The sequence below is a fragment of the Coturnix japonica genome, chromosome 11, assembly GCF_054131305.1.
Source record: "Coturnix japonica strain WE chromosome 11, WE-NBRP24, whole genome shotgun sequence".
Lineage (NCBI taxonomy): Eukaryota > Metazoa > Chordata > Aves > Galliformes > Phasianidae > Coturnix > Coturnix japonica.
The window spans coordinates 24,373,095-24,392,454 of NC_140673.1; the positions used below are offsets into that span (position 1 = coordinate 24,373,095).

A 19,360-nucleotide genomic window follows, 5' to 3' on the forward strand; every position below is an offset into this window, starting at 1 on the left:
CTAATGTGCTGCTGAATTCAGGATTTCTTTCCTTTGGAGTTGCTATTTTGCTGAAGCCAGGTGCCTGATATTTTTTTCTGACAGTCCTTTGTGGAGACAAGAAATCTCCTAGCAGCTGCTTCTTATTTTAGGCTGTTCCTCTGGGGAGCAGCTAATTGGCTTACAAGGCTGAAAACGAAGAGTTGGGTTTTGGCACTAGCATGCCTGGCACAAGATAAGCATTGAAAACATTGTATGAGCATGAGGCTGCCAAGCAGATCCTAGTAATAGAAAGGAGAGCAAAAGAGGAAAGCAGCGTCTTCAGTCACTTCAGTGTGAGCTTTCCAAAGGTGTCCCACGATAGCTCAGGTAACTGTAAGCTGTAAATGAAGGGTGGGTTTTTTTTGCCAGAAATTGAATGATGCTCCACCTAGGTGCCCTTAGTGGTGATGGTTGTGGAGATTTGTGTGGTGGCAAGGAATGTCTTCAGCATCAGGAGCCTTTCAGGTAACTCTAGTGGGCATGGGAAAGCCACTGCAGACTGCCCTGCTCCTCACATGGCACCTCTGGAGCTGCTGAACGCATAGTAGTGTGGAAGGGCTTGCTGCTGTGGGTATGCTGTCCCAAACTGCTTGCCTCTCTTCTGGTTCTCCCAAACAACCCAGGTATATTTCCAGGAGCTCACTTTAAACACACCTGTGCTGGCACAAGTCAGGAGTGAATACACTGTAGTTGTATTTAGTTCATCAGGATTCACCAGGCAAACCAATGACTTAAAGAAATGACAGTACACTCGTTTCCAGTTTTTAATGCTTTCTTGTAAAATTGAAAATATAAAACAAGCTGAGCAAATGAAGATTTTATATACATGAGGTCTGGGAGTAAAAAAAAACATCCATTTAGTTACTAAAAAAAAGAAAAAAAAAAAAACAACAAAAAGAATTGACCAGTGATTTAAGTAAAGACTGATTGAAGGGACTGACATTCTCAATTGCAACACATCTTTCAGGGGAAAAAAAAAACTTCTTTACAAGTTTATTATATAACTTACATTTACACTTTATCAAGAGAACTTATAAAACAAGCGGTTTGAAATGCTCCTCATTCCCTTAAAGCATGAATTTCAAAGTGCCACAGCCAAGGAACAGGTTCCAATATTATCTTACACAGACTATTCATGTATAAAATGGTTTGGTAAATGTGAGGTGTTTATTTAAATGAGCACATATAGGGATACAGACTAAATAAAAGTACTTGAACACCTTTGTTATTACATACACAGTTATAGGTATAATAAAGGAAGTAAGGCCAACACTGCTCTTAGGTATCTGTATAGATGGGAGGAATGTGATTCAAGCAGTGATCAAAGGCGCCATTTTGGAAAAATCCGTTCTCATCGGTTCCATTGGAGACCATGTCTTCAGATACACACTGTGCTTCAGAGATTGCATCATAGCCTGAAAGCGTGACAAGTTGTATGGACATAATTTAGGACCAGTACATATAAGGAAGGAAGCAAAGTCTGAATGCAGTACAGCGTTAATGAAAAGACAATAGGATTTACCATCAAAGCCTTACCCAGGAGATACACAAACTAATCTCCATGGGCACTTGTGTCATAGCGTATGAGGTTCCCATTCATTTCTGCGGAAAGCTACCCATGTTCAAGGGCAGCACAAGTATCAGTATGACTCTCTTGAGGCTTTACAGTTATTATCAGAATAGGATGGCAAAACAATGAACGGGCAAGGATCCTACTAAGTGTGTACTAAAAGTGATGTTGTCCTCTTGTTTTGTGTGTTTTTCCTTTTAACGGCACTTTGGAAAGTATTCCATCTGTCTCCCAGCTGCTCTTTAGATCTTAGAACAATTTGGATCCTACATTTGTTGAATCCCCACATACTGCAGAGGTGAGGTCTGTGTAGACAAGTGTCTGGGGCAAGTCAGGCTCACAGGATGTGCAAAAGGGGCTGTGCACAATGTCATTCTTAGCCTACGCAGGCTCACCATGCTGTCTGAGTTGAACTTTCAGCTTTCCTTTCTTCACATTGACTGTATTCACCTCTTGCCCCGTCCTTCTCCCTTCAGCATCTGTCCCTGTGTCCACACTTCTAGCATCAATGTGCAGTTCCTCCTGCATACTCCATGGCACTGTCTGCTGAGGGCTGGACAACCTCTTAAGCCTTCTTCTTCAATCATTTCCTGATCATCAAGTCTTCCCTGCCCCCAGCATTAAACACTGACTCCTTTATGTTAGTCCCTTGACCTACATACTGCATTTTACCCTATCATCTGCTTAGGGTTGAGGCTTGAAGAATGCATCTAGATGACCTTCAACAGAGGGGAGTGACTGCATCAGGAGCCCTCCTATCACAATTTAAATAACCATTAAGTCAGCTGATGCAACATATGGAGCAAGATCATTCTTCCTGCTAAGAACATGCCTGTCAACTAACTGTCTGATGCAGAAAATCTCATACTAATCTCATTCATGTGAATTACAAGTCAGTGTGTGGGTGGCTGACCCTCATGGTTAAGGCACCAGGGCCTGGCTCCATTCTCTGCTTGACAGAGGAACTCTGTGGAGATGTTAAGAAACAACTTCGATTTTCTGTGCCTCACTTTCCCTTCTATAAAATAAGGTTGTTTGTTCTGCTTCGTGTTTCTCATCTTTTCAGGCTGCTTAACACAGCAAGCACATGAATCTAGATGAGGATGAATCTAACTGCACCAGGCTTTAAGTGAGGCCTTCAGGCTGCGTGGCACCTGATAATGACAGATCCTGGAGCCCTGAACAGCCAGTCCTCATTTCAGAAAGAAATGTCACTTCAGTCCTTAAAATCTAAAGCACTTTACTATTTTATACTGCTTTTATTATTAGAGGCAAAATTCTCCACTTACTTACATTTATGCATTTCCCTACAGCACATTAATTTAGTGGCAGTTCATGGGTCAAACTCTAATAACTCTGGCATGCAGCATATGGCCTAAGTCCCTGAAAGATGAATCTAGCCTGCTTATCTCTGCTGTGTATCATTCCAAGTGGAGTAATAAGTATTTTGATAAGTGTTTATGATATGCTAATTTATGTGTGTGTTTATGATATGCTAATTTATATTTGATAAGTCTGTATACAGGGTGGACACACCACCACAGATGGACAAAACCCAAGATAAGCATACACCTGAGAGACTGTTATTAGATTCCAGATAGAATAAGCTATCCAAAGTCCTGAACAGAAAATAAAAATTTATTGCCTGTTAATGTAATTCATGGAACAGCTGTTTGCCAGTCACATTTGGCATTCCTGTGAGATGAGAACTCATTTAACATTAATGGTGCTATAAAAGCCCCCAAAAAGTTAATAGCTAGCCTTGATGAATCTTGCAAACCTGAATGGTTCTATTTTATGCACAAAAAGATGAGCTAAGATTTATATGTGTTTGTATAATATACATATATATCATTTCATCCACATTTATGTTTCAGAGTCTTTAAGTATTTGCATACCTCAGTAAGCATTATAAAAGCAAATTTTTAGAGAGAAATATTTTATAATAGTTTAACCCCAGACATAAAAATCAACTGTTGTTGAAGTTGGTGTCTTGCCATAGTATTATTCTTTGCTCCTACAATTTCTCTTGGAAAGTTTATTTAGTCTGTTCTTTAAATATTGCAGTCTGTCAATATGAACTTGAAATTTGATGTTAATATGAAGTAACTATGTTTTAGTAACATCAAACTTAAGATTAATGCAAAAGAATTCAAAGTTGAAGTTGAAACTTCATCTTAAACTTTTCCCTTGTGTTAATCACTGATGAATGCACTTTCTAGTATGGAACACGAGGCAAATGCATGCACTCTCTGAACAGAGACTCCTTTAATACAAAACAAACAGGAAAGTCAGCTCTAATTTTGTGGTCTGACTCAGGCCCATTTCAAAGAGCATTTAAACACATGTTTTCACTATTGTCCCTAGCTGAGATGCTCTCCTGAATGCAGACATGAAGAAAAATGTATTGGGTGATAAGTAAAGAATGGAGTAAATGGTGGTATTTCATAGCTCTGACAATACTCATACTGTGTTTGATGTCAGTAATTCCATTAATTCTTAATTATAGTTTTAAAAAGTAGAAAAACGCTTTCTAAAACTAAGTACTGATTGAAATAATCTTCTAAATATTGTAGCTCACAGAAAATTTTACTCTACGCAAATCTGTAGCTAAACAGGGAAATAACGCTGCAGTGAACGTGTAATACACAGATGGAAAGGAACTTCCAAGCAAAAAAGAACTACCAAATACTGTTAGTGGAATTTCTCAAAGCAGTACCGTTCAATTCTGTAAATATCAGTGCTGCGAAGCAAAGCCATCCATTTATTCTTAGGCAGACAGGAAGTTCCTGCTGCTGCTATTTTCTCCTGAATCTTGCTAACTATGTTCTCAACTGCAGTCTGATCAAAAAAACCTGCCTGAGCACATGCGAAGACATGTACAATGAATAGCCCACTCAATAAACGTGTCAGCTCTCCTGAAGGTTTGTGTTCTCTCTGACATCCAGCATAACCAAAGCAAAACCTGTCTGTTAGACCAATATAGAACTAAAGAAAAAACTGCTTTCCTTGTGGGATTTTTATAGATCCAGATGAATTTCAATGACTGAGTTTCAAGTGCAAAGATATTTTTGTAATAATACTGACTTCAAAATATGTTATTTTCCCATCCTGCTAAAAATATCATGCAGATAACTTTTTATAGGTAGAATAAATTACCTGTTGAAGCTAAAGGTGCACTGAGTATGTGATAGCCATTATGTCTCAGAGGATTAAAGCAATGGGATTCCCCTGTTAGCACATCACTGGTGACAGACTGGTCCATTGTTCTGTAGCAGTCTCCATAGTGGAAACAGTTTTGTATTGAGTGAAAGCTGCCTTGGTAACCTGAAAACAGATATTGCATACACATTTTAACACTACTGCAATAGATTCTGCTCCATTTCTGTCACAGTATTTCATTACTAATGTGTTTTTTTTTCAGTTCCTCAGTTTTAACTATGGAAAGATGACCACACTGTTCTAGAAGGCATAATCATATAAAAGCTATGTCAGACTCGGTCCCTCAAGGTGCTGTGGACTGTGATCCCAGTCTATCAAAAATGTCAAGGATGTGCTTCCTTTCAGGCAATAGAAGAGACTGGATGAACGAACTCCATAACCCACTTGTGTTCAATCAAATCTAAGTATTGAGTACTTCACTGGATGCAGTCCAGGATACTCACTCCTAAGGGAAGGATTTTGTAATGAATTACTGTTAGTACAATAATGTAATATTTAAATGCTCTGTTCACAGCATAGTAAAGTCTTCTCCCATCCAGCATTCATTACACGCTGCTGGAGAAAGCACTGTTTACTCCTTAAACTTCTCCTTTCCCAGACTGCCCTTATTTCAAATGAAAATGTTTCCGCGAACACAGGGCTACAGTCTGCAAGCAGAATGGCACTAGAGGTGCAGGTCTGACTCCACATGGACATCAGGTGAAGACTTTGTGTTCAGCTACAGCAGGCATGTCCAACCCACAGCCTGCTGGCCACGTGTGGCCCAGCACAGTTCACACTTCAGCCCATCCACTGCCCTGCGTCATCATAGCAGCAGCTCTGCCCAGAGGTTCAGCCCAGCTCCTCAGCACCAACCACACACTGAGTTACCACTGGTGTGCTGTGATCCCCACCTGGGCTGAAACCAGGCAATGGGAGGCAATGCAGTGCTAGCTCAAGTAATGGCAAATAACTTCATGGATTCTCATACATTGGCTGAACACAGTCTGGTGAACAACAAAAATACACAGCTATGCTTTCCATTTCGATAAAGGAATTTGAGAACATTGCGTGCTTGAGAGCACGGTGGGAGGCTCTGTGAGCCCTAAAGGGCACACTGGGAAGCATTCGGTCACCCTAGGTGACACACCTGAGCTCTGGAATGCTCTCTAGGATACCCTAGGAAACACCAACGGTCCTGGGAGTCCAGTGGGGCTCACTAGCAACATTACAGTTGGTATCCAGGCATAGGCTCTGTGATATCATAGAGTGCGGCATAGTCACGTTGGCTGCCCCTCCCAGTGCAGACACGTGAGACAGTTGATCTGTCCTGGTGACTACTGCTGGATCTCTGAAGCTCTGCTCTGATTGAGCACCGCTTTGCGTTTAGATTGTTCTTTGAGAGCAAACAGGATGAAGTACATCCTGACTTTCTTCCTAGCCTTCGTTATGACCACGTCTCCATCCATTAGAAAGGAACCTGGCTGTTCCAGCTCTCCTGATGGGAAGAAAAAGCTGGTCCCTCCTGAGGCGCAGCTGCTGCTTGACTTTGAGTACCAGAACTTCAACTGGCCCGGATGGACTGGCCTTCCCTCTCGCCCCGGATGGGTCCGCTACAGGTTCAGCAGGGCTGGTGTAACAGAGGGCTTGGAGCAGCAGCCCTTGCTCACCAAGCTGAAGACCGTCATCTTGTCCAGCCCCCTGGGCCGCCTCTGGGGCTATCTGGACCGAGCAGGGAAAACCTGGCTCATCACGGATATCCTGATAAAAGTCTGTCGTTTCTGCCTGCTGACGATTGCCCGCAGCCTCTGGAGAAAACTAAGAAGACCTGAGGAACAGGTGAGTGATTGAGATGCATCACACAAGATGTGGGCTGGTGGTAGGGAGAAGGGAACCACAAAGACCTTGTCCATGATAGTTCCAGGGAAAGCAGACCCCAGAAAGTCCATTACCTCTCCCAAAGGACCAACTCAGCCACAGGGCTGACACCCACTGGGAGCCCCCTGTGCAACACGGGGCCTGCTGGAGGTGGCATGAGCCCCATGTGCTGCCCTGAGCAGTCCTGTGAGGCTGGACTACCTCCAGAGAAAGCCAGTCCCTGAAAGATAATCCTCTGCAAAATAAGCCTGCTGCCCTTTCACTGTGCCCATGTTCTGTCACTTCCAGGGAGCTGGACAAATAGACTTAGCTTCCATAGAAACAGACTGCTTGGGAAAGGACGAAATTAAGTATTACAACCGGCTCCGCCAGTTGGAGGCCAAGATAGCCTTAATGGAGGAGTACCAGACGACCCTCGAGGAATTCAACTGCCAGCAAAGAATTCCCACTGACATCACTAAGGACAGGGCTCAGCCCTGTTTCAACAAGGATGCAGCAACAGCAGGCGATGCAGCACAGGTGCCTGAGAGATTATAACATAATAATAATGTTATTATATTATATAAGTTATATATATTATATAGGACCCACCCCATGCTCTTTAAGAGACTCCTGCAAGACCTCTCTTATCAGAGATAAATACCCCTTCACAACCATACCTGATGTGTGCCCTTGCTTTTTAGCAGTATGCGGTTTTGTGAAAAACTTTTTTGAAGGATGAAGCACAAGAAGAGTAGAATTTCAGCAAACATCTCCACTGAACAACTTGAGGACTCACTGAGAATTGCAGCTATTGCCACTGGACCAGACTGATACGTTCGTTTCGCACCAGCAAGGTCGCATATCTCACTAGCTTCATGTTTTTGCTTTTCTCTATTTTATATGTTTCGATAATTCCATTTGTGTATGTTTCAATAAAGATTAAAATATATTACCAGTGTATGTATTTTTGTTTTCACTAGTGGAAGTTCAGAACGAATTGTACACAAAGAAGTTATTTAGCAGTACAACTTAATTGCTGAGGAAGCAATTTTACAATCTACAAGTTCGTGTCAGCATCTTAGAAGGTGTTCTTTGCTCTCATAAGAAAACCTGAAAGCATGCAACAAGATTTTATACCAAACATGGCCTGATCTAATTCTTCCCCCCAGTAGCATCTTCCTCATTCCAGATGTGATGCACATCAGCTGCACATTCAGATGAACTATTTTTCTATCACCTTCTCTAACTGGTCCTTCCTAAATGTTCTTCACTTGATGACTGAAACCAACCAAGTAAGGCTTAATATTCAGTAGAATATGCCATCAGGAGTTTTCTGAAGTTGACAGGAAAAACAAATAGGGCTGTTGTCCTTTCCAATTCTACGCAGTAAGAAAGAAGCATTTCCTAAAGAAAGTCAGGGAGGAATTTGTACACTGCACGATGTACAAGGGACAAGGTTTTTTATAGTTAAGAAAGATCTCCTGCCTTTTCCAGTTGCTACCAAAGTTTGATCAAGGGGATAACATCAGGCAAAGCCAAGGCCTGTCTGTTCATTCCGGTAGTGTTTTTCTACAACAGTAATAAATAAGGCAAAGTGAGGCAATTCTGTGGTAGAAATGCAAGGAATTCATCCAGCGATGAAAGCTTCACTCTGAAGTTTTACAGTTTAATATGTGTTTTGGCAGAACAGACAAGGATTAGATGATTCATCTCTTGAAAATCTGTGATCCTCCACCACAAAAAAAGGCTGATAACCCTGATCAGTGAAGTATGAATGGATGGTCACATTAGATAAAGACTCTAAACACACTGTACCAAACAGACCATATTTGATGCTATGTCAAGGGTGGCCCAGAAATGATTCTCCTTAGAACAAATAGAAGCCAATTCTGTTTACTGAATGGAGAGTCTGGCTCAAAAAACCTAGGAGCCCTTAGGAGAGGTAGCAAGCCATACTTTGATGTGGTTTTAGGTACAGAGCATTACTGATGGCTTTTGATAATTAAGCTGGCTTTTCTGTTTACAAAATATAAACAACATCTTTTGAGATGAGCAGTGGAAAAAAAGAGAGACACTCGGCTTCAGATGAGGTATAACTGGTTACAGAGAGCACTTAGATGCATTGCAAGAGAAAAACCTGAACATTTTCCAGAACATCTGCCATATGCATCACTTCTAGGGAAAGCATCATGTGTATTTTCTGTCTCTGTAATTGCTGCTCTTTTGCCATGCTCCCAAGCTCACCTTTGTTAAAACAATTAAAATCTTTATGATCTACATGGCTGGCGCAGTGGCTTATAAAATCCAAGAGCAGCCAAGCATGACAGAACTGATAGAAGCTAGTTGGATCCAGAACCAGCTCACGGCCTATGGATAAAGGCTTCTTTTGTGGTGTCTTAAGTTACCCTCTAGCTGCTCAGGAAATAGCGTCTGAGGCAGATAATTGACCCAGAATCAGAGGTCTGAAAAAGAGCTGCCACAGCTGCAGTTGAAAATGTAGCTAGTTGGATATCTGTGTCGGAAGGTGGAAATCAGACTTGGAGTGACCAACCCTATGCATACTTCCAGGCTGCAGTACTGCAGGATCAAGGAGCTGCTTTGCCTGTAGGATTTTCTTCAGGAGTTTCACTACTCTTTCTATTCTCCCACCTGTTGCTTCATCAGAACAGTCAGAGTTTCTTTTGGTAGGAGAATGCTGATGGCCTTCAGTAGCCTGGTATCATTCAAGAGACCAGTCAGTCTGCTTGACAGGATTTGATCCTCATGTAACTCTGACACTAACAAAAAGGGAAAATCCCCAGCTTGTTTAAATGCCATATTCCCAAACACCAAAGTAATTAGATGAGACTGAAAGGCCATGTGAGCTAAAGCAACCACAAGGGCTTTTGTAACAACTGGCACTCTTGCCAGATAAGGTTTCATGAATTTTACACAACCACAGGAAATGAAATTGCTTGCAGACAACGCAATGTTTACTTTGGATATGTAGTACAAGGCAGAACTTTACTACATTTATATATTTTTTAAACATTTGGTATTTAAGAAAAATGCTTTTGGTTCACTCCATTTCACTGTACAATCACAGAATCTTCGGGTTGGAAAAGGCCTTTAATAGCAACAGGTCCAACCATCAACCTGATCTACTGAGTCCCATCCCTAAACCATGTCCCTTGGTGCCACATTCAAGCATCTCTTAAGTAATACTGCCAGTGACTGTCACTCCCCTTGCCTCCATGGACAGCCCATTCCAGTACTTACCCACCTGCCTCATCACCTGAGAAAAGAGACTGACATCTCTTGATACAAGCCATTCTCTGATTCTCTGGCTGTCCCTGCAACCACCTTTCAGATACTTGCAGAGAGGAATGAGGTCAGCCTCAAGCCTCCTTTCCTCCAGACTGAATAGTCCCAGCTCCCTCAGTCACTTTTTGTAAGGCTTGTTTTCTAAAGCCCATTTTGCTATGGTTCCCTTAGGTTTTCTGAAATGCTTTACTTCTACCTGGCTTACCTCCCATGTACCTATCACAGAAAGTATGAGGAGCTTAGACATGATTAAAATCTCCTAACCAATGGTTTGTATAGTCGGAATAATACAAGTATAGTTGTAAATAGATAGCTAGAGAATATCTAAGGGAAAAACTCACCAAATCTGAGGCCTTCAGTCAAGCTGGATGATGTTGAGGCTCACCACAAGAACTCCACAAAGGAGCAATCTCCATCAAGAGATGCTGCCTTAGTGGTGGTCAGCCCTTAAATGGGATCTAGGAAAGGTGAAGTCAAGCTCCTTCCCTTCTGGGAGCACAGCTGAATTACCTTCACCTGTGCTCCCACAGCTGACTCATCACTTGCCTCAGATGGTTAATCAGAGGTTCAGGCTGTGATTTCAGTTCAGGCTATTATTTTTTGTCAACATAGACTTCAGGTTTCCCTTCACTTTGATTGATTCAAATCACATTTTCTGAGGTTAATTTTCAGGTGAAGAATTAACTGAATGGCCTGTCAGTTTAAATGAACTATTACATGTTTTATGTACAGTACAGGTAGAAATATAACAGTTCATACAGGAATAAAGTGAATTCCACACATAAAATTTCGCTAAAATTCTGCTTTGAAATAACTTCTGTCAGAAAATCTGCACTTTGCCACCTCACACAGCACAGCAGCTGCTTCTGTAAGGCGCAACCTGGAAATTTAAGCAGCTTTAAAATGAAGGATGTAATGAACAAACGATTGGAATATGTCTATTCCATGCCATCTTATGTCACTCACATGGACGTACAAATTATTGAAGTCCTTCAGATTGTATAAGATTTCTGAGGAAAAAACAAATCAGGTATAACTAACTACAGGATTCTACTGCCTGCCAAATTCTTCCAGCATATCCTGATTTCCGTGTGATCTTACCACAGCCAGGCTTATAAACATAAACATTGCAGCTTATTATTCTTTCACTATCAGTATTTCTGCTACCAGCTTGATGCAGCTTGTTGTGAAAACTGCAAATCCCCAGTATTTATATGCTCCTATACAGGCGCCTACTTCTACAGCTAAACTTACACAGCACTCCTTTTGCAGCAGCAATTCAAAGCTCACAAATCTCTAGGGAATCCATTAGAAAAATGTGTTATTAATGAAGTCAGATGCAAAGAAAGACTTAAAGCAAGCAGAACTAAATACAGGTTACAGATCAATTGATTTCAAGGGCTGCTAATCAAAATTGATTTTGGACTGACCAATTCTGTTATGAATTTATAATAATACATTTGGCCAAAGTGGAAAATTATTGCTTTTTCAAAGCTTACAACATAACTCTTAGAAAGCAACAATTCATTCAAAAGGAAATGTGGTTCTCTTAAGGAATAAAGTCAATTTATTTAAGTGGTTCAAAATTTGTTCTGTCTATGCATTTGTTTCTGCCACAGTAATGAGCTGCTAAACTTTCCTCTTGTGGTTTGTAGTTATTTAGCTCATTATAGTAACATAATCATATATCATTATGTGCTATCATAAATCTGCCACTTTTCCCTCACAGAGTTAATCTTTTAAAATTGAGTAATCTGTTGAGCATCAGGTTGAGTTAGTTTTTCCTTTGGCACAAATCATTTAATATAATCTGCTTTAACTTTTCAGGCTAAGGCCTTCCAACCAAAGAGCAAAAATGGTCCTCGGGGACTGGAGGGCAGAGGGAAGTGTTGGGATACAGAACCTCATTGCAGCTGTGAACTGTTCATTGGGTTTGTATTAAAATCCTGCATTGCCTTAGAATTTATTCAGAGAAAGCAAAGCTCCTATATTACCCACAGGTAAATTAATGGTGTGTAATATCCCACCAGCCCAGAACAACCTTATGCAAATGACAGCAGAGCAGTGAAGAGAGTTTCAAAATGCTGTTTATCTGCCTGTACAAACTCACGTGCTTGGTTACAACTTGCAACCAGACAGATGTCCTGCACACTTTTGTACTGTGAATATTTACCACACTTAAGCAGCACACCATCTGGATTACATAACATATTTATTTAGTATGCAAGCTTCTGCTACTGGAAGAATCTGTGATAATCGTATCACTTGCTAATTCATACCTCAAAAACTGTAGAGGTCCCGCAGCAGAACTCAGGAATAGGAAAATAAGCTCCCATTAAAAAGGCTGAGTAATTCAGAACAAAAAACTGTTTTAAATGAAGCAGTGGGGTAGCTGCCCAGCTGCTGCCATTCCTGCCCTCAAAGTACACTGACACTCTATAGCTCTGCAGTGTGTCTTCGCAGATTACTATGTATAACAATAAACAAAACTGATGAATATCAAATAGGAAAATAATCTTTCTTTATCTAAGATCACAACTGGTACAGCATCATTGGTGGATAGAACAGAACACTGCCAAAGTGTGCATCTCTTCATTTATTTTAGCAAGTGAGCTAAAAATGACTTGGTGTGGCAGAGTCAGTCTGCCTAAACTGGATGAAGGCTGGATATTCAGTCAGGCAAGGCACACAGCTGGCTGGCATCTACTGTCTTGTGAGAGCAACCCTTCCGTGACAATCAAGGAGTGAGTCAGCACCATTTCACTTATGTTTGAATCAGAGTTATCTGTGGGTGTAATTCATTCTCACAAACACCTTTGTGAAATCATGTCCTAGAAGAAGCCGAATAAATGCAATAGATATGCTTTCCCTATTATAATATGATATCACAGTTAAAAATGGTCTGTAATTTTGACCCAATAAAACCATGTAAAAGGTAGGAGTTCCCACTGAAACGCTGTCAGACCCTTCACACATCAACATTAGCAGAAAATGCAAAAACTGGAGTAAATTATTTTTTCCCAAGTAGGAATCAGAAAAGTTGAAAAAGAAGGAAAAAGAAGGAAGTTACCTTGAGATCCCTGCTGTACAGATTGGTTCTGAAACTGAACATATGGTTTGTTGGGTACTCCAGAAAACTGCTGCCCATTGGGTGACTGGCTGTGCGATGACGGAGAGCTGTGCTTCTGCAGGAGGGAAGGTGGAACTAATGCTTTCAGGGGGCTGACAAGCGGAGAGATGATGTTGGGAGCCAGCCTAGAAAAAGGAAATACAGAAAAAACTTCACATATCAAATATGGGAGAATGAAATACTTGAAAGGTCCTACAGATGTGACAGCAAGATTAGAGAAACATTTATTTTGCAGCTATAAATTATGCTGCAAAAGAAAGATAACAATGCATTGCTGCTTTCAGGTCTTTATTAGCAGGGAAGGCAGTTAGAAAATGATTGATGTTTCTTTACACTGACTTCCTGTATTAATTGCAATGACAGAACCAAACTTACATCACTGCTCAGAAAGCAACTTAGACACGGGTCAGTTTTAATTAGACATTCTATAAGCTGAGAAACGTCCAGAAACAGAAGTGGAGAATAAGTCTGAAGTAAAAGCATGTAAATTGTTCGAGTGCCTCCGTAGTTGTAAAGCTTTCTACCCGGGTTTCAGCCAAGACAAAGAATAGCATTAGTTTTCAATTATTCCTCATAAAGTATTTTTTAGACTTCGCTGCAAAGAAATACAGAATTAACTCCAACAGCTGGCGCTGCCCTTTCAAAGAGAAGGCCTGAATAAGGGTTTGCTTGTGGCAACACCTCCCCAACCCCGGAAAACTGGGCAGGGTGGAGTCTAAGAGATGGAAAATTCCCCAGGGACAGCTGGGAGTCAGGCCAGCACAGGAGCATGGGGACAGCCCAGCTCAGGGGACAGACCTGACCCTGCATTCCCAAAGGAAGCTGAAGCAGCTGAAGAAGAGCATCACTGGCCCACTGCCATGAAATCCCTGGGCACTCCTCCACCACCGGTAGATAAGTTTCAATGTTCCCTGGCCATGGAGTGCCCCCAGCCCACCAAGGCGGGCACAGCAGCTGGCCCACACGGGATGAACCATTTGCATGGAGCTCATCTGGCTATTCACAGACAGGAAGGTGTCGTAGTGCAGAAGACATGACCAAAAACATGGCCGTTCAGGCATAAGCCTCTTTTATAGCTGCATTAAATTAACCCTGTAAATGAGTAACTTGTTATAAACTGGACCTTTTCGCCTCCTACTACAGCTGTGACAAATGGCTGCTTGCTAAACAGCCCAAGGTTACACTTTCAAATGTGAGGTCTGCCTGGAACAAGCTTTCACCTTTCAAATCTAAGGTGTGGGCAGAGGATCACTGCCAAGAGCTGTCACAGTGGCATAGTGTCACAGTGATGCTTATTAACATGGGTTTAAATGAATCAGCTGGTTAAAGCCAATCCCATGATGAAATAACTCCACCACCCCAAAACACAAAAATAAGGCATGTAATACAGACTACAGAGAGTCCAAATTTCCCCAAACTCCACTGAAGAAATAAGCAAGTACTGTTACGTGGATTAAGACAAGGACATTTTCAAGCCAAATGTCTAAGAACTGGAAAACAAACCTTTTGTGAGAAACATAACTCCTCATAAGCAAAGGTCTGCAATAAATATAGATAACCAAAGCAGAATTATAAAGCCAATATGCAAGTAAAAAATCTTATTAGTCTGTGGGGTTTTTTTGTTTGCTTGTTTTTGTTTCAAGCACACATTAAAAAGAGCTCTGCAACAAAAACTAGGAGCTGGGGCTGCAGGCTCAGCAGGAATGGGGAGAGGGGCTGCAGCAGGGCAGGCAGTGCAGGATCAGCCGTGCCCTCATCAGGTCCCAGGCTGATGTGCTGCCCAGCTCCATGCTCAATCTTCCACAGATTGTCTCAAACGTGTCAGCGTTAAGGACTGCATGCAGATAGGGCTGCCTTTATCTGCTGCAACCTGCAGACGAGCTTTGCTACAGTCCCATCTGATGCTGCCAGGGAGTGCTGGTAAAGCACGACCACAAGTGACAGAACGGTCACCAGCCCATTCAAATGGCACATGGAGACGTGGTCCTTGACATGCCAGAAATGCTAACAGAAGCCAGGAAATACTTCTATCTGAAAGGAGATTACAAAGATTGCAGTTGTTTTCTTTGGAAGGATAACAGCCAGAAGAGATCATGATAGTGACATTTATATGGATAATGACCACACACACATTTTAAAGAGAAACAAAAGATGTACTGAAGACTCCAAGGCTGGACCAGCCAGAAACCACTCTGAATGAGGGAGGAACATACTTTTGGTGAGCGAGCACCCTGTGACTGCCTGTGTTAGGATTCCTGAGCCTGCTCTGTATGAGCTCAAAGGTTTGCCAGGGTTTGTGCCTCAAAGCCTTCGCAATGGATTGTTGGGAGCAGGAGGGAGGCACACCAGCACCAGGCCAGGAGGCAGCAGGGTGAGGAGGTGTGGGGCTGCCAGCTCCCTGCTTCCACTTGCTTTGCTGGCACAGTGCTGGGGCTCAGCAAACATTGCTGCCTGCAGGCAGCCAGTATCCTAGTAACCTGTAGTGCAGCAACTAGGGCTGAGACCCTGAGAGCTCTGTGCAATGCTCAGCACTCTGCCTTCTCTGTGTGAAGATTTTCACGCATTTCGAGCAGGTAACCATGAAATCGACTGCTTTCTCCTCAGTCTCAGATTCCCAAGTAGGGAATTTCATGTTTTCCATAAGTTAGGGCACATTTTTAGCTAGGAAAGAGAATTGCTCAGCAGGAAAATCTGTATTAGGATAAGTGGCCAATATGGGAATTTGTCTCCCTAAAGTAGCCATCACAATGCCAACAGCTCCAGCTGGCCCCTAAAATACTGTTCTCTGTGTGCACATGTCCTCTGGCAGACTCAAGGAGTTTTTCATCAACTAACTGTCCAGCCACCAGTGCCCTGCCTTTAATTCTGTCCTAAATGTTTGTCTACTGATCATGTTGCTGTGATACTCAAGTTGTTAAAGGATAGGCAGAATCATTCCTGATACAAATTCAATAGCTTAAAAGGAAATGCCTTTGTATGGAAGGGGAAACACTGAACTATTTAAGCCAGAAACTCAGCTGGATACATTAAAAATTCCGAGGCAGTAGCTCAGGCATATGTTTCAGTAACTAATAGCCTGTACATTTCCTGTTAATGCTGTACTACAACCACAGTTTGCTTTGGTTTGTATATTAATAATAAATATATGCCATATATTTTATTTTAATTGTAACTTGCATAACTTGGTAAGTCTGCAGGTGCTTTGGGGACCTTTTAATATATATCTGCACCTCTATATAGTTATATTGGCAGTTTATAGATAAATACTCGCACATACATGAAAAAAAAAATAAAATCTTTCCTTAATTCATTAAATTTAAGGGCTCCCAATTATCCTGAATCTTTCTGTCTGAGAAGATACATCTTTTTCCTGTCTTGTTAACACTACTGACAATGCAAAGAAAGATGAACAGTTCTTACAGCTTGATTACACTGCTGATCCAGTAGGGCTGTCAGTGCATTCCACCCTTTTATAAGGATGCTTGATGATCAAATGCTTTCATTATCTTAAGTAACAAATCAAAACACTGCTAAGCTTTTATTATTCCACTGTGTCCTTAACATCTTAATCATGCTCTTACTTCATTCCTATCCATTTCCTGGTATAGACACTAATGAAGTTCCTAGCTCAATTTCCTCTCTGAATCCAGCAGATTTTCAGTTGCCAACTGATTGAATTGCTATTGCTAAAAAATGTTCCTGGTCTGAAGGGAAATGCTAAGGAGAATGTTTACTTGTGATCTGGATAAAGCAAGGAAAAACTGGTGACTGCTCACTGAAAATACTTCAGTTTCCCAACAATCTACTCGGGTTCTTGCAGGAAACTCAAAACAGATCTGAATATACTCAGAATGTGGACAGCAGGATGCAAAGTGAAACCAAATTTGGAGAAATTAGAGGTATTATGCATCAACACTGAATACAGAAGAGCTCCTTTCTGTTTTAATGTATTAAATCACTGTAGGAGTTAAAAGCAGTTGAAGATATACTAGAATAGTAAAAGTCACAGAGTCAAACAGTCAAGATAGGTTTTTTACAAACGGGGTGAATAATTTAATGGCCAAAACCTACGTTTCCATGCTAAGCAAGGGGTAATCAAATCTCATGCTTCAGGATGTAAACTGATCACCCAAGAAATCAGAGAGGAATTCTCACTCTTCACTCATCATACAACTTCACGTGATTGACCAGGTATTGGGGGTTTTTCAGATTCCCTTTGAAGCACCACGTGTAGGATGGCGCTGAAGACATAATACTAGTCTTGAGGGACCTACGATTTCAGATGGAATTGCAAGCCTAGTGCATTCCTCTCCCGAGGATGCAACAGTAGACAATTAAGTAAAAGGACTAATCAGAAAAATCTTGTTTTTGTAATTCCATCACCCACAAAACTGACAGAATAGTATTGGAAGAACCGATCCTAAGTTGATAACGTCCCTTGTCTATGATGCCACAAACATTTCTGTACTGTGTTAAACATTATCTGAAATTACTTGGTTTCACAGCCCTTCTTAGATAAGCTCCTGAAGTATGATGAGATCCTGTCCAAGAAGAGTCACTAACACAAATGGTAGACACAGACCACGAGCTGCTTCCTCACCTCTACTGCAAAGCATCTGCCACTCACAGCAGTGGAAACACAGAACTCTGAATCTTAACAGACGGATTTTGTTAAATTAAAAGCCAAAATATAGAAGATATTCATCTCTGCCCCCTCATTCTAAAAAGCACAGACCTTTAAGAATCTCAAAGAGAAGTCGCAGAAAGACTTACGTTTTCTTGTGATTGTTTTAAAATCATGTATTTATATTAGAAATGTTAAGATTAAATGATAAGACGTATATGAATGAACTATGTAGGAATGCTATGAGCAGCAACCTCTACCGAAGACACTTCCCAGTCTACAAGTACTGTTAACTTGCTTTCAGTTTACTTATCCTGCCTCCAGTTTTGGTTTCTCCTTGTAGACTGTGGTGCACAAAAATCATGTATTTTCACAATGAATACAAAACGTCATGTTCCAATAATCTTGAAAGATAAGGAATCCACAATAAATGCATATGGACATTGATTTTTCTGACCTTTCTGTCAAGATGGTAATGTAAGTTTTCTATACTCAGCCACAGTACTTAGTTTGAGTAAGAAATAGTTTTATATTTCAGTTTTGCCAGTCTGCTCAGTAACTGTTCCTGGACAAATTAACAGAGTAAGAAACTGTAAAGCCAGATTTAGAGCTGTTTTAAGAGGAGTCCTTTCATCATCTGGTTCATCGTGTCTTAAGTGCCAAAACCCACACGCAGTGTGCTTAAGCAGAAAATGCTTAAATTGAATTGAAAATTGAAAAATAATGAAAATAATTCAATCTAAGATTCTTGAATAATAACTAAGAAAGAAGTGTAACCACAAAATAGAAATATCTGAGATCAGGATGTTACCAATATGAAAACTGTCTGGTTTTGAGGGTTTTTTAATGACATGATGGTTTGATTGGCAGATTCCTAAGCAAGACAAAGAACCTCAACCCGTATCCCACTGACTTCAGTGAAAAAAGGACCAAATCCAGACTGAAAAACATCTGTCCTTTATCTCAAATAGCTTTTAATATATCTGGGGGTTTAAGACCATACTGTAACACAGCTCTCATGTATGCCATATTGACACATCCCACTATATAGAATTTGAGAGGTTTTAAAAACTCGCATTAGTAGGAAGAAAAGTATATAATAAAGCGACAGCATGAAAAGCACAAAGCAAAGAAGCTCTATATTTCAGCATAAGTTACCTACAGAGCACTGCAGCTAGTTACAAATCTGAGGTGTTTCCATAGAACCAGGTTCTGCCATAAAACCCAGCATGCCGACTGTTTCATTCATAAGTTCTCTCCCCAAGCATTACAGTTACTTATATTGTGAGAAAGTCCAATTGAGTTCCAGGACCAGGAAATTATTTTTTCAAATGAAAAAAAAAAAAAAAAAGAAAAAAGTTAACACTGATTTTCATCTCTTCCCATAATATTAAAAATGATGTGTAAAGCTCCGCTAATCTGCTCTCTGGATAGCGCCCAATCTCTTGCCACGTGTTTCTGTTCTGGGTCTTGCCCTACGGGAATTTCTGTCAGCACGTGCTCAGGAAACAGTTACACCGTTCACTTGGGTTTGGGCTTTTTTCTCTTTTTTTTCAAGACAGACTCTATCTGAAGTTCGGTGAACCTTTGCACTAATCACTGCCAGGTGCCTCTGGCTACGTTTCTGGAATGCAAGGAATCTTTTCTTTCT

At 41.1% G+C, this 19,360-nt stretch overlaps 2 protein-coding genes across 14 annotated transcripts in view; one reads left to right on the top strand and one right to left on the bottom strand.

The window, feature by feature from the left end:
- Nucleotides 1-771: 771 nt before the first annotated feature.
- GLIS1 (GLIS family zinc finger 1) overlaps nt 772-19,360 on the bottom strand; it is a 166,670-nt gene continuing 148,081 nt past the window's right edge. For 9 of the 11 annotated variants that reach the window (XR_014932854.1, XR_014932852.1, XR_014932853.1 and 6 more), the window contains 3 exons: nt 13,026-13,210; nt 4,751-4,918; nt 772-1,436 (listed from right to left, as the gene is read on the bottom strand). Coding sequence is in view for 8 of the 11 variants with exons in the window: in XM_085511738.1 (XP_085367864.1) it covers nt 1,300-1,436; nt 4,751-4,918; nt 13,026-13,210 (490 nt within the window). In the remaining 3 variants the exon portion in view is untranslated. The remainder of the gene's footprint in view (nt 1,437-4,750; nt 4,919-13,025; nt 13,211-19,360) is intronic. The other 2 variants (XM_085511743.1, XM_085511745.1) reach the window with 2 other exon arrangements.
- Nucleotides 6,068-7,601, top strand: LOC146759068 (uncharacterized). Of its 3 annotated transcripts, none has more exons than XM_085511784.1 (3): nt 6,068-6,631; nt 6,959-7,189; nt 7,354-7,601. In XM_085511784.1, the coding sequence occupies exons 1-3, from the start codon at nt 6,206-6,208 to the stop codon at nt 7,369-7,371; spliced, it is 675 nt and encodes a 224-aa protein (XP_085367910.1). In that variant the 5' UTR covers nt 6,068-6,205; the 3' UTR covers nt 7,372-7,601. The 3 variants fall into 3 exon arrangements, with proteins under 3 accessions (XP_085367910.1, XP_085367911.1, XP_085367909.1); XM_085511785.1 differs by having other exon boundaries at nt 7,357-7,601; XM_085511783.1 differs by having other exon boundaries at nt 7,387-7,601.

Excerpts from the sequence above, each read along its gene's own strand:
- LOC146759068 (XM_085511783.1), top strand. The coding sequence starts at position 6,206 with ATGAAGTACATCCTGACTTTCTTCCTAGCCTTCGTTATGACCACGTCT. Across the intron at positions 6,632-6,958 it reads TAAGAAGACCTGAGGAACAG|GGAGCTGGACAAATAGACTT; the intron begins GTGAGTGATTGA and ends TGTCACTTCCAG. Across the intron at positions 7,190-7,386 it reads CAGCAGGCGATGCAGCACAG|GATGAAGCACAAGAAGAGTA; the intron begins GTGCCTGAGAGA and ends ACTTTTTTGAAG.